General features: G+C 39.9%; 1 protein-coding gene across 21 annotated transcripts in view; it reads left to right on the forward strand.

The window, feature by feature from the left end:
* Window positions 1-12471, forward strand: part of LOC108032084 (neurobeachin) — a 191716-nt gene that overhangs the window by 126706 nt on the left and 52539 nt on the right. For all 21 annotated transcript variants that reach the window (XM_017105936.3, XM_044093413.2, XM_044093409.2 and 18 more), the window contains one exon: window positions 6346-6450. In XM_017105936.3, the coding sequence (XP_016961425.3) occupies window positions 6346-6450 (105 nt within the window). The remainder of the gene's footprint in view (window positions 1-6345; window positions 6451-12471) is intronic.

The raw sequence follows: 12471 nt of genomic DNA on the forward strand, positions 1-12471 counted from the left end.
ACAAACAAACAACAAGAACAACCAGTAGCAGGGGCAAACTGAAAACTTTTCATGGCGATAAACAATTTTCAGCGTTTTCTGCGCTCACTCAACTTCCCAAATCCACCCAGTGTTTATACATATAAATATCTATGTGTGTGTGTGTGTGTGTGTACTTTTATGGCATAAATTTATTTTAATGTCTATGCTTAACAATTTCCAGTGCAGAGAAGTAAGTCCCTTGTCCCCCGGCCCCCGACCCTCCTGTCCACTGGACTATACACTCAATCAGCTGCCTTCTAGCCAAAAGTTTCCAACATGCCACGCCCACGCCCCACGCCCCACGCCCCACTCCCCCACACTTTCTTCGCCTTTCTTTCGCCGGAACGAACTTTTGCATATTGATAAGGAGAAGCCAAGGAGAGCGAAAGCTGTGCCAGATAAAACAGATTAAAGGCAGCAAGGAAAAAAAAACAACCAAAAAATAAATAAATGTTGAATGCTGAAAAAAGGGCGGGAGGATAAAGCAACCTGAACTCAAGATATCTAGATATACACTGAGAAAAATTGTATCAAACGCAAATGAAACTGCCAAAATGGCTATAACTTCTGATAAAATGATGATACAAAACTATTTTTAAAAGAAAAATAAAAAAAAGGAATTTACATAATATAATCCGGTTCAAATTAAAGAACTAGATATATTAAAAATAAAATAAAATAAAATAATATACTGCCATCTAATAATCTCAGGTTTTAGATATAATAAAACAAAGAGAAAGAAAGCTCTATTTGACGGCCTTAACTCCACTAAGGAGAGTGCAAGAGAGATGGAGATATGCAAGCAGCAAAGCGATTGTTCACAATATTGAAAACACACAATAGCGCCACCTAGAGTCGATAACTTCATTAACCTATAACTTTTTAATGGGAAGTGCGATTTCAACAATTGTTGGCATAAAGATAGGTATTGATAATCCAACCAAAATGCCATTTGCACTTAGCTTCGAATTTCCCCCAGTGCACGCCACGCACCTATCTCCATCCATTTTTGTTTTATTGTCTTTCTCCGCTTGTTTCCTTGCTGTTTTTTTCCCAGGAATCTGATTGATGTCTGTCAGTTATGCGTATGTGCGTATATGTGTATATGAAATCCAGGGAATCCTTTTACCACAGAAGGAGCCAGTATAAATGGCGGTGGAAAAATAATAATTATAGGAGAATGTTTTGGTCCTGGGGCAATTGTTCGTCATGATAAATGATGTGGGGGTTTCGGATTTCGTATAAAGGGAGTTTTCCCCCAGATCATCAATAATTCCTACAACACACAAACAAAAGGAAAAGGGGCAGCGGAGATATATGCCAGATATGCTCCCATGGAGTCGCAACTAATGAGGCCATCAGGCGGAGAGTTGCCGCAATGCCAGCTGTAAAATATTCAAATAGAACAATCAAAAGTAATCTAGCAAGTTGCTTTTGGGAAGCCCTCAAGGAGGTGCCAGGAAAGCCAAAGGAAATACAATAAAAAAAAAACCGAAGAAAAAAAACAATAAAAACTTGTGCAGGAAAATTTCCCCAACGAGCAATTCCTTTTTTTTTTTGCTCGGTTTCTTTGGTTCCCAGCAAAAGTAAAACAGAAATTGAGTAAAGCACACAAAGAAGTGAAGCCCCCCCCAAAAAAAATGAGCCGAGAAAACCCAAAACCGAACTTAAAAGTAGCGTTAAAAAAAAAGGAAACTGTGGCAACAATTTTTACGTATGATAAGCGTGGATGGCAGGGGAACCCCAGAGCCTATGTACTTTTCAAAACTGTTTTAAAAGCTTAACCACGAGAAAACTGCGAATATTCCCTAATGACACAAGAAGGGGGGTTGGCTGGCGGGCGAGTCGGGAAAATTCGGCACAGAGCAAAGCAAAGGGGAGTGAAGTGGCATGGTGATGAGGGCGCTGTTCCACAAAGCCCAAGAAGAAGTCTGGCGAGAATAGTCGGAAAAGCCAGAGCAGAAGGGAGCGCATTTCCCAAGCAAAAATCGGGCAATGGAAATGGGGGAAAAGGCAGTTTTTCCCCGAGACCTGCGACTCAATTGCTGTGAATATCTGCATAGGCGTAATCAAGGTTCTTGGGGGATTGCCAATGGTGCTGGAAATGTGGCCAACAAAAAATTAGTCCGTAGGTTGAGCGAACAACGAATCAATACACTTTTGATAGTCGACAGCGAAGACCGCTTAAAAGCAAATTTATTTTGCATTTAATTGGTTATTTCCGTGGGAAATATTAAATATCAAATAAAATACATTTCAAAGGGTAAATATTATACATATATACCAATTGATTTGTTTTTTTTTTAATGACTATGTTACATTTTTGCTTTGCATTTTATCATGCAATTGATGTCTTTAATTAAATCTAGGATTAAACTCATAAAACTGATGAATTATTCACATTTCGATTATTTTCTGTAATTGGCCATTGGCTATTTTACATATTGGTTCCGGCTTTGATTGTTAAATTAAAACAAACTAAACATATGTAGTTCGACAATGTGTAATTTAAACTTTTATTGTGTCACCAATTTATTTCACAAATAACAAGATTATTAAACGCTTTTCCATAGCGAGGCAAAAGTGACTTTTTTACTTATTCAAAAAGTTAACTTTGTCTCAATTACGATTGCAATGCAGTTAACGCCCCTCTATATTTTCCATTTTCCTCGTTTTTCCCCCCCCAACTTCTTGTTGAAATCCAATTGAATTACCAAAGAGATAAGGCAAACTCTCTTTCACTTGGCAAAGAGAAAGTGGGGAAATTCAGGACCATTCACCAGACTCCTCCCAAGAAGCAGTAAAAACAAAGAAAGAAATTTCGGTCTCATTGCCAGTGTAAAATTGTAATTTTTACACCTTCACACAGCCGAAATAAAAAGGAAAAAAAACGGAAAAACGAAAAGGAAAAGAGGAAACCCCCGGAAAACTGGGCCGGGAAATGGTGGGGCGGCACTCGAGGAACTTTTAGTGCGACTCAATGCGCATTTTAAATAAAATAGAAATTCAATTTACTTTAAATAAGCGACCAGGTGGGTGGGGATAACAAGGTGACAGGCGGACGGGCGACACGTCATTGCCAGAGTTTCCACAGCTTTTCCGCCGCACAAATGAAATGTAGAAAATCTACAGCAAAGTGAGGCGAAAGAAAGGAACAACTTTTTTCTTCGCATTTTTAAATGAACTTAAAATTGACTAAATGTGCTAGAAAAAGGTGCGAAGCTCGGTGGGCTCCTTGGGAAAAAGCTGGGAAGCGTGGGGGGAAAACTGTGGAAAATTCTGGGGAGGGGGGGGGGGGGGGGTGGTGGTGATGGTTCTTTGGGGTGGCAGACGAATATAATTAAGCGGCGTTTAAAATGCTTGTACTAAGACAAGCTGCGAGGCGGGCGGGAAAATTGTGGGTGGCAGCGTTAATTGGGAGGCTGGTTTGATGGCTAGGAGAACTGGCAGAACTTTCCACAAAGTTTAATTTAAATATGAATGAGCGTTTTTCCTTTCTCCTTGCCAAGCGTCCTCCTTTCCCCCGTTTTCGGTATCTCTCAGGCTGTTTAAAATGGATGAATTCCTTTGCTTGTCACACTTGTGGTTTTCGCCTAATGGAGTTTATAGTGCTTTTCCCAAAGCTGTACCCAAGTCTTTGGCTAATTTAAAGAGTGCGATTATTAAAGAAATATTAAAAACCTAAAATATAGTTATTGAAATAAAATAAACTAAGTAAATAAGTTGTCATTGAAAACTCGAAAAGCCATATAATACTTTTTTAGAAAGCTATATGCGGTATTAGTAGTTCATAAAATTATCAATGCACAAAGAAACTTAATGTTTCGGTATTTTTAACTAATTCTAATATATATTATATTATATTTTTAAAATTCTGTATTTTAAATAATTTCTTTTATTTTTATTTGATTTATTTTTCGTTATTTTTTGTTGTATTTTTTTTAAATTATTTTGTTTCATTTTTTTTTTATTTTCTTTTAATATTTTTTTATATTTTGTATTATTTTAATATTTTTGTTATCACTATTTTCTTTATTTAATTAATTGTTTTTTTTATTATTTTTTCATTTTTTGTTTGTTTATCTATTATTTTTTATTCATTTTTTTCTTTGTATCGAGTGCCTTAAAATGAATTATTTGCAATTTTATACTGTAGCAGCTGTAGCTTAAATCGATTTTTAAGTGGGCCGAGTCCTGGAAATTAAATTAATCAAAGGACTCTCCAGTAAGCTTCACTGGTCTTGTGTTTATGCTGCGAAATGAGGAAAATCCTTCCGCCGAGATTGCTGGTGGTCGGGTGCTTCGGTTCGGTTTGATTTGCTTTGGTCTGGTATGGTCTGGCTTGCTGCTCAGGATTGGCTTGGGCAACCGACTTAAAGGGGCATTATAAATTGCTCCCTAATCCGTGGGACTTAGGGGCTCCTCTGCTGTTTGTTTTCATTGCCACGCCAAGGCGGCAAACAAATCCGAGGGTGAGAAGTCTCCGGCTTTGATTTCGCTTTATGTTCGCATCACAACAGATTTGCTGGCCATATTGTTACCTGGCTTTTCCTCTCCACTTTTTTTTATTTCTCTCCTTGTTTGTTGCCAGGTGATAAGGCAAATTGTGGGCGTGGCCGTGGCCGTAAACCACGAAAAGGGATAGAAAAAAAAATGTGTGGGCTGGGCGGAAAAGCCGGTAGAATCGTTTTCGCATAATTATAAAGCTGCTCTCGAGTGCACTCGCAGAAGAGTAGTGAGTGGGGCGGTGGTTGGGTGGCTGGGTGGCTTGGGTTAAGGACACTGGGCCTGTGGGTGTGGTCGTCCATTGATGGCCAGGCGCCAAACTGTCGGCCGCCAAAGGCACCCTCCCAAAACCCTCTTAGTTTTTCCCCGAGAAAAAATGCGAGAAAAACAAACAAAAACAGACATAAATACAGTTGGGGATTTATATCGCTCTGTGTGTGTGTGTGTCCGTGTTTTTTTCTGCTCTAAGGACACTTGTAACCACTTGTGAGCTAGACATAGAAAAGTCCTTTTCCCTCTACCAAACCCATTTGCTCTAATCAATTTATTGAATTTATTTTTGCTGATTTTATTAAAGCGCGCAAAAAGCATGAAAAACAATTTTTTCGGACACCAAAATATCTCTCTATATATATACATATATATATATAAATTGACAATGGGCGTAGTCTGAGAGAATTCGATGGAAGTGGATTTTCTTGGCGCCTGGCATAATTAAGTTAGAACCTTTTTTGCCGCCAACGTTTTTGTGACGTGACTGGGGGTTTCTCGCCCCTCTCAACATCCTTGATTGTTATTGTTGTTGCCGCTGAAAGGAGGCCCTGATTGCTGCTCGATGGCAAAAGGATGTGTCTAGGACACGCTCTCGAGCAGTTAACACACTCGACTGTACTTAGCCTAAGCCCGGGGAAAGCCAGGGCCGGGGTTTTCCAGTAATAGGGGTGAAAATAAATGGCAGGGGAGCCCAGGCTTTCGGCCTGCTAAATGATAATCCCCTCACAGCTCCCCTCGAAACACTCTTTGCTTAAGGAAAATGGGCCATAAAAACTACGATCATCATCCATCAACTAGAATTAGGCTCTAGAAATTTTAAATCACTATTTAATCTATAGTTATTTATTTATAGATTGTAAAGAAAACAATGACTTTGATAGATTGTTATTTGAAGTTAAGTTTTCATTGATTTTTTGAACTACAGAGAAGACTTTTCCTGGTTCCTCAACTCTTGTAAAAAATAAATAAATTGTCAAATGCAGATTACCCGAAAATGTTGCTCTACCATTTTCATTTGATTTCAATTAAAAGAAGCCGGCAAAGTTATCTGGGGCTTTGCACTTTTGTGCGGTCTAGATAAATGGAAACTACATTGATTCTGCCCAATCAATGGATGTAAGCCAACAGTTAGTTGTGCTCGGCAGCCTCTGTGCTCTGTTATCTCATCTCTGAAAAAGAAAACTTTTGTCAGTCATTTTCCATTTTCCCCACTCCCCGCCCACTTGAATACACGCTCTCCAAACACACATCCATTATTTCCAATTCAAACTTTACCAATTACAAATCTGCCGTCAACTTTTCGCATATTTTTCCCCCAGATTATCCACATGCCCAGAGGGCGAGAGGGCGAGAGCGAGAGAGGGAGGGCCAAACAAAATAAATTTAAAATACGAGGCAAAAAAAAAAGAAGGGAGAAAAAGTGATTTCAACTAATTGTGAACATTTTTCAACGATATTCCCCCGCCCAATGTCTCTGCAATCTAGCCAAAAACTGCACACATTTTTAACCTGCGCGTATCTCTCGTTTTTTGCATCTTTTTCCAGCTGGTCGGCGGTGAATTCGATATGGAATTGAATTTTGTGATACAGGATGCGCAGAATATCAAACATATGCTGGAGCTGCTGGATCATTGTCCGCCCAATTTGCAGGTGAGTTATAGCCATTTACCCCTGCTCCACAATCGAAGGCAACCGGCAAATCCCATATTTTCGACACATTTATATCCCGGCTGCTGTTCGCTGGTGACTTTTTAATAGAATTTAATTCAATTCGCGCGCGGCGGCATCAAAGAAAATTAACAACGCGAGGGGCGTGGCAGCCGAAATTGCGCGTAATGAAAACGCAACATCAACACGAAAATGCCTTTCAACTCGCACCGCCAGCTTGTTTTCCCCCGCTTTCCTCCTCGTCGGCGGTTGGCTTTTCTTTTTCTCCCCCCTCCCCGATTTGCATATGAATACGGGTTACACCAAGAGAATGACGACTATCTAGGGCTATGATTTATACTACAACTTATTGCAGAAGATTAAATTAAATTTCTATATTTTTTGGAAATTAATAAAAAGTGTTAGAACCCAAAAATCATAAGCTGCACCATTTATAGTTAAACCAGAGAAGTCAAAGACATAGGAATATTTAAGAGAGCTTTTCCAAGATTTAAAAGCCTTTTTTCTACTAAGGATAGTGTTTTAAGACCCTAAAGAAACATCAGAAAAGGAATTTTAAAATATTTTTAATTGTTAGTTAAAATTGCGAATAGTTTTTGAAATATTCTTAACAAAAAATAATTATATGAGAAGTACGATATTTATACCATTTTATATTTTATACTACTTAGCAAATATTTTACTAGCAAAAAAACACTAAAAATAACCAACGGATAACCATAAATGGGATATATTATACCATAGTTATGTAAAAAATATAAATATTATACAATCTTATAGGGTTTAATGTTTTTGTTTTTTCATCAATAAAATATACTTTTTTAAAGGCTTAAAAATTTAAAAAATAATTCTTAAAATAACAAAAAAAATATATTTTAAAATATTTCAAAAAATAATATATTAATGAGAAATACACTATAAATCATATACCATTTTTTATCATTTGTTAAGAACGTATTTTTAATTGCACTTGCGAAAATCAGCAAAAACCATAAAAGTATTTCGGCACATGTGTGTGTAATTGCTGTTAGAAAACGACGAGTCTTAGCACATTTTTTTTTCAGTGCATTTGTGTGGTGGCTGCGCCGGTGTTTGCGCTTAACAATATTTTACACCTGACGTTGTCGCTGCTCGCTCGCTTGTGCCATCAAATTATTAGCATGACTGCTGGCGAAAGGATCCAGTAACTTTTCACATGTGTGGGTGGTTTTTCCCCATTTTTTTTGCCACCCCCACATATACATCTGCGTGTGTGTGATGACAGGAAGTGTTTTCCCGCGGCAGCCTGAGTGGGTGGCTGGCTGGCCGGGTTTTCTGGTTGTTACCGGTGTCATCCGAAAGTGCGAAGGCGCAGACATCGGAAGTTGATGCCACAGGAGCTATATATCCATATGTACACACTTAAACGCACATAAATATATACGTATAGGCCCACAGCTAGTGCAACAAAGTTGCTGCTTTATGAATTTACATTGCGCTCGTTCGTTGACCCCCCCTTGGAAATGCTGAATTCAAGCCACTGGAAAAACGCAGCGGATAAATTATAAAAAAATATATATATCAGAAGAAGAAATAACCAAATTCCAGGAATAACGAAATTTATTTCGCACTTTAGCGCGCCTCACAGTATCAAATTGCATTTTGCAATAACACGTTGTCTGCATTTTTGCTTTCAACTTTGAAAAAATGTTAAATATTTGCGCTAATTAAGCTGTTATCGAACTCTGTATGTAAGAACCTAAGGAATATTGAATTTTTTGCTGAATTATTTTTTGGGTTTAATATGATACTCAGTGTTATTTCTGCAAATTTGTTAACTATATCTTTCCACAAGGGGTTCCTTTTTCAAAAAAGAAATAAATTAATTGATTTAATCCTTGGAAAATATTTTATATTTGAGCTAGGTTCTTACACAAAGTGTTTAAAGTATATTTTCTACTTTGACAATATATTTATTCCAACGTTGTCTGCTTTCGCTGATTAAAAATGTTAAACAAATATTTTTAGATATACAAAAACGAGGTGTTCTTATATTTCAAGGATTCATTTTGCCAATGAAATCTCTTTAAAGTAAACTTTAACGAAAAAAAAACCCTCGGGATATTAATATCTGCAGCACAAGTGCCATTCAAGTATATTTTCTTCTTGTGAAAAAGTTATATTTAAATTCTTCAGACCACTTCAACTCTTCGGCACTGATTTTGCGTAGGTGAGCGCACAGTGTGTGGGTGGCTGGGTGGTTTCTGTGGGCGGTGGTGGCGGTGGCAAGTGGTTTCTGCCATCTTTTACCTGCCTTCAAGTGCGTAAGTGTGTTTATTTGTGCGTCACAAACAAGCTATCCATTTAAGAGCGTCTTACATATGCATACCTTACGCCCAGTAAAACCACCCATCAGCCACCCAACCCCCACCCCATTTGCCGCCCAGGACGAGCCACAGCCGCCCAGCACCACCCACAGTAACTACTCTTTAATGATATGCGTCAGTTGCTTGTTTCCGCTTTGCTGGCATAGATGTTTGCTCTTGTTGCGGTTGAAGCTTCACAATTTATTTGGCTTTTTAAATTAATGAAAATTGTCAGTGACAAATTTTGGCAAAGTGTGCGTGTGTCTGGTTGAGTGGTTGGGTGGGTGGTTTGGCGCTTTGGCATAGGCTGCTTCGAGCATGTGTCCCTGGATGGTTGGCATATGTAAAACAAGCATCAAATATGCATCACCCGGTGTGGCAACGTTGTTGGATTTTCCGGCGCCAAGATCTTTTACTTCATTTGGCATGCCAGGCAGGTGTGGGCCACCAATAGCACCGCCCAACCACCCAACCGCCCAACCACCCAGCCATTCCGTCCAACCACACGGCAATCACCCACTGAATTTACAGCAATTTTATGGGCCCTTCGCTTTATGCAGCCTTTCATGGGGTATTACATGTTGGTCCCAAAAGTTTACAGGAAAGGGAATAACTCGAGACTCCGGTCTTGTAAGGTATATAAAATTCTGACTTTGTAACTGCTTACTCGGAGAAATTTGCATTTAAAACATGCATTACATCTATAGCCATCAGATTTCTTTTATTAAAGGTATGACATTCAGGTTGCAATATGTCTTCCCTTGATTTTCATATTCATAACTACTTCAACTCTGTATCTCCATTTTTTACATCCATCAGATTTTTCTTTTTAGACTTATAAGTAATATTCAGCTTGGCAATTCTTATTCTTAGGTACTTCATAATGTTTCCATTAAAGGATTTTCCCTTACGCTCGACCAAATCCCATAACCAGGGTATTCAAAACTTCGACCTTAAGACTAGGTTAAATAATTTCGATTTCCTTCGTCGTTTTCCAACTGGTGTTGAGTAAACATTTTGCATGTAAAGAAGGCGACTTAAATGATTTATGCTCAACTACAGTGCCCGGTCGTGTGTCCCCCAAAATGGGTACCCCCTTGTAATGGCCCCCTCTCAACAACGCCCCCGATGTTTCAGCATCAGCCGGTGCTCAATTGATTCGGCACGTAACTGAGCCAAGTGCAAATAACAGTTTTAGTCCTTGTCCCGCCGACAGGTGACACGCCCCCACTAAGCCCTTTACTCTTTTCTTTTTTGGCCTCTACCTGATGGCCATAACATTTTATACTCCCGACAATAAATTCATCGCCCCGTGGTCGTCGTCTTCGTGTTTTCCCTTTTAAATCAAAGCTTCTTTTGGAAATTAAGGCCGTAATGCGGCCCACCAGTCACCAGAAGCGAAGGGAAACCTGCAAAATAACTCCATCCCCCGCCACTGAAGCACCGCATATTTGTACCGGCTCGTCGGTTCGTCGGCTCGTCGGCTCGTCGGCTGTGTGTATGCCCAATAAAATTTTACAGCCTTTGCCAGCTCAGCAATTTGCGTAACTCTTGCCACAGTCGAAGGGAGCCGGAAAAGGAACACAGGACCAACGTGTCGGCGAGAAGAAGGACAGAAGAAGGAGAAATGGTCCAGGGCCTCCAGCTGATTTCTGCGGTTAAGGTTCGAGGCGGGGGGGTCGAATCAACAGACGAACACCTTTCACCTTTCGTCGAATTGGTTTCCGCTCTTTGTTTTCCCCTCGTCTCGCTGTCGTTTGCATTCACCTTTTCCTTCATTCTCCATCCGGAGCTGTAAATAACGTTGTTAAAGCTGCAAACAATGACCGAAGCGATGGTGGTCCTGGCCCTATAAAGTGAACAGGATATACCTTTGCTACGCTTGGTTGTTTTATTGTGTTCCAGCCCAAGGCTATAGACATATTCGAATTTTATTTAGTCACTTTACAAGTATTGGTGTTGGTTTTTTATGCGGAAATGCTTTTGCTTTACTTTAGGTGTTGGTCACTCTAAACCATCACTTTCTGGTTACCCCAAAGAGATTATGATTTCTGGTAAGCATTTCCTGATTTATAATTGATGTTTAGAGCTCTGCAGTTCATTGTACCAAGTTACCAAAGATTTTTTTCTTTGAGTCTTACATGAGGTTGGTCACACTATCAGCAGCTTTATTCTTCTTTTTCCCGTATATTTGCCATATTTTCAAGCATTGCCTTATTTTAAGAGTTCTACTCAGATACCTTTACTTCTGCGTGCGGAGTTAAGTCGAACATCAAAGTTGGATAAAGATATCCTCTTGACTGGTAGGGAAACCCTAGCAAAGACATTTCCTTTTGGCATTACAGCTAAGGAATTTCCACCTCTTCCCACCCACGTTTTCTGACTGGCTGCGATAAAAATGAAACATTTTTAAGCTGCCGCTTTGGCTGCTGTTTTTTGAGGGAGTGCGAAGCCATCGCAACATTTCAGTTTGGCAAGTATCTGAAAGTTGTATCTTTGGCTTAGGGCTGCTTATCTACATTCGAACAGGGGCGTCCACGTCCCCACGTTTTCCCCAACCTGCATCGCACCCCCGAAAAAGCCACTCCGCTGCCCAAATGCCCAGTTGCTGGTGGTAAAGTTACACGGAGGATTAACTTGTGATTATGTTGGCAGTGGCAGTCAGTGCCAGCCAACGATTTTCCGTTGCCAGTTGGCAACTTTCGACCAAGGATGCTGGGGGTGGGGGGAAACCTAACCCAGGGTTTAAAGTCTAGACCGCGACGTAATTATATGGAGTATGTGTTGGGCCGTTGGTAAATCATCGACTGCTGCTGCTGTTGGTGGTGGTGTTGCCTCTGTGGCAATGCCAAAGTCAGGCTGATATGCAGATGCCCTCCACTTCTTCTGTGCTATCCTCTTTGGTATCCCCGGCAACCTCAGCAACATAACGGAGGCACATGCTATAAAATACATAAAATAGAAGGCAGCCAAGGGCTATACATGAAATTTATTCATGAATTGAATTTGTATTCCTCGCAGATATTTTATAAGTTTTCCATTTCTATTCGGGACCGCCCTCTGCCCATCGATGTTCTGGCTGTTGTTGTTGCTTGCTAGCACTGGGTTTTTCCGTTTGCCGCCAGTGTGACTGTATTTTGTGTAATGCTGAGCAATGAGCATAAGAAGATTATGTTTTGGTCGCGTTCTTGGGGGGATTTATTTTCTGCTTATTTGTTTTGGTCTGTTTGGCAGGCGGGAAAAGTTTCAGTCCGTTTGGAGTTATTATTTTGCAATTGTGGTGTGAAAAATTGCGTTATATTTCAGACTGGTCACACTGTAAGAAAAATGTTCTAAGGGATTTTATTTCAAATCATTTCTTTTGTGTAGCATCATCAGACTCTTAGTCCTGGCTTCTATATTCCATGTTTTTTTCATTTCCCTTAGTTAAACCGCATCTACTCATTAAAGTCTGGTCACACTTTGGCAGCGGGTTGAATCAATTGAAATGCAAGTAGCTTGCTGCAAGTCAGGCAAGTCAAGGCCCTGAATGCCAAAGCCACTGTGGGCCAGCAGAAATCGAACTCGCCATTAAATATGAATTGTGATTGCCTCGAAAGGAGGTGCGGCAAACGGAAGGGATGAAAGAAAAAAATGAGACGGAAAGGGGCAAGGAGGG

Source organism: Drosophila biarmipes, chromosome X (assembly GCF_025231255.1).
Source record: "Drosophila biarmipes strain raj3 chromosome X, RU_DBia_V1.1, whole genome shotgun sequence".
Lineage (NCBI taxonomy): Eukaryota > Metazoa > Arthropoda > Insecta > Diptera > Drosophilidae > Drosophila > Drosophila biarmipes.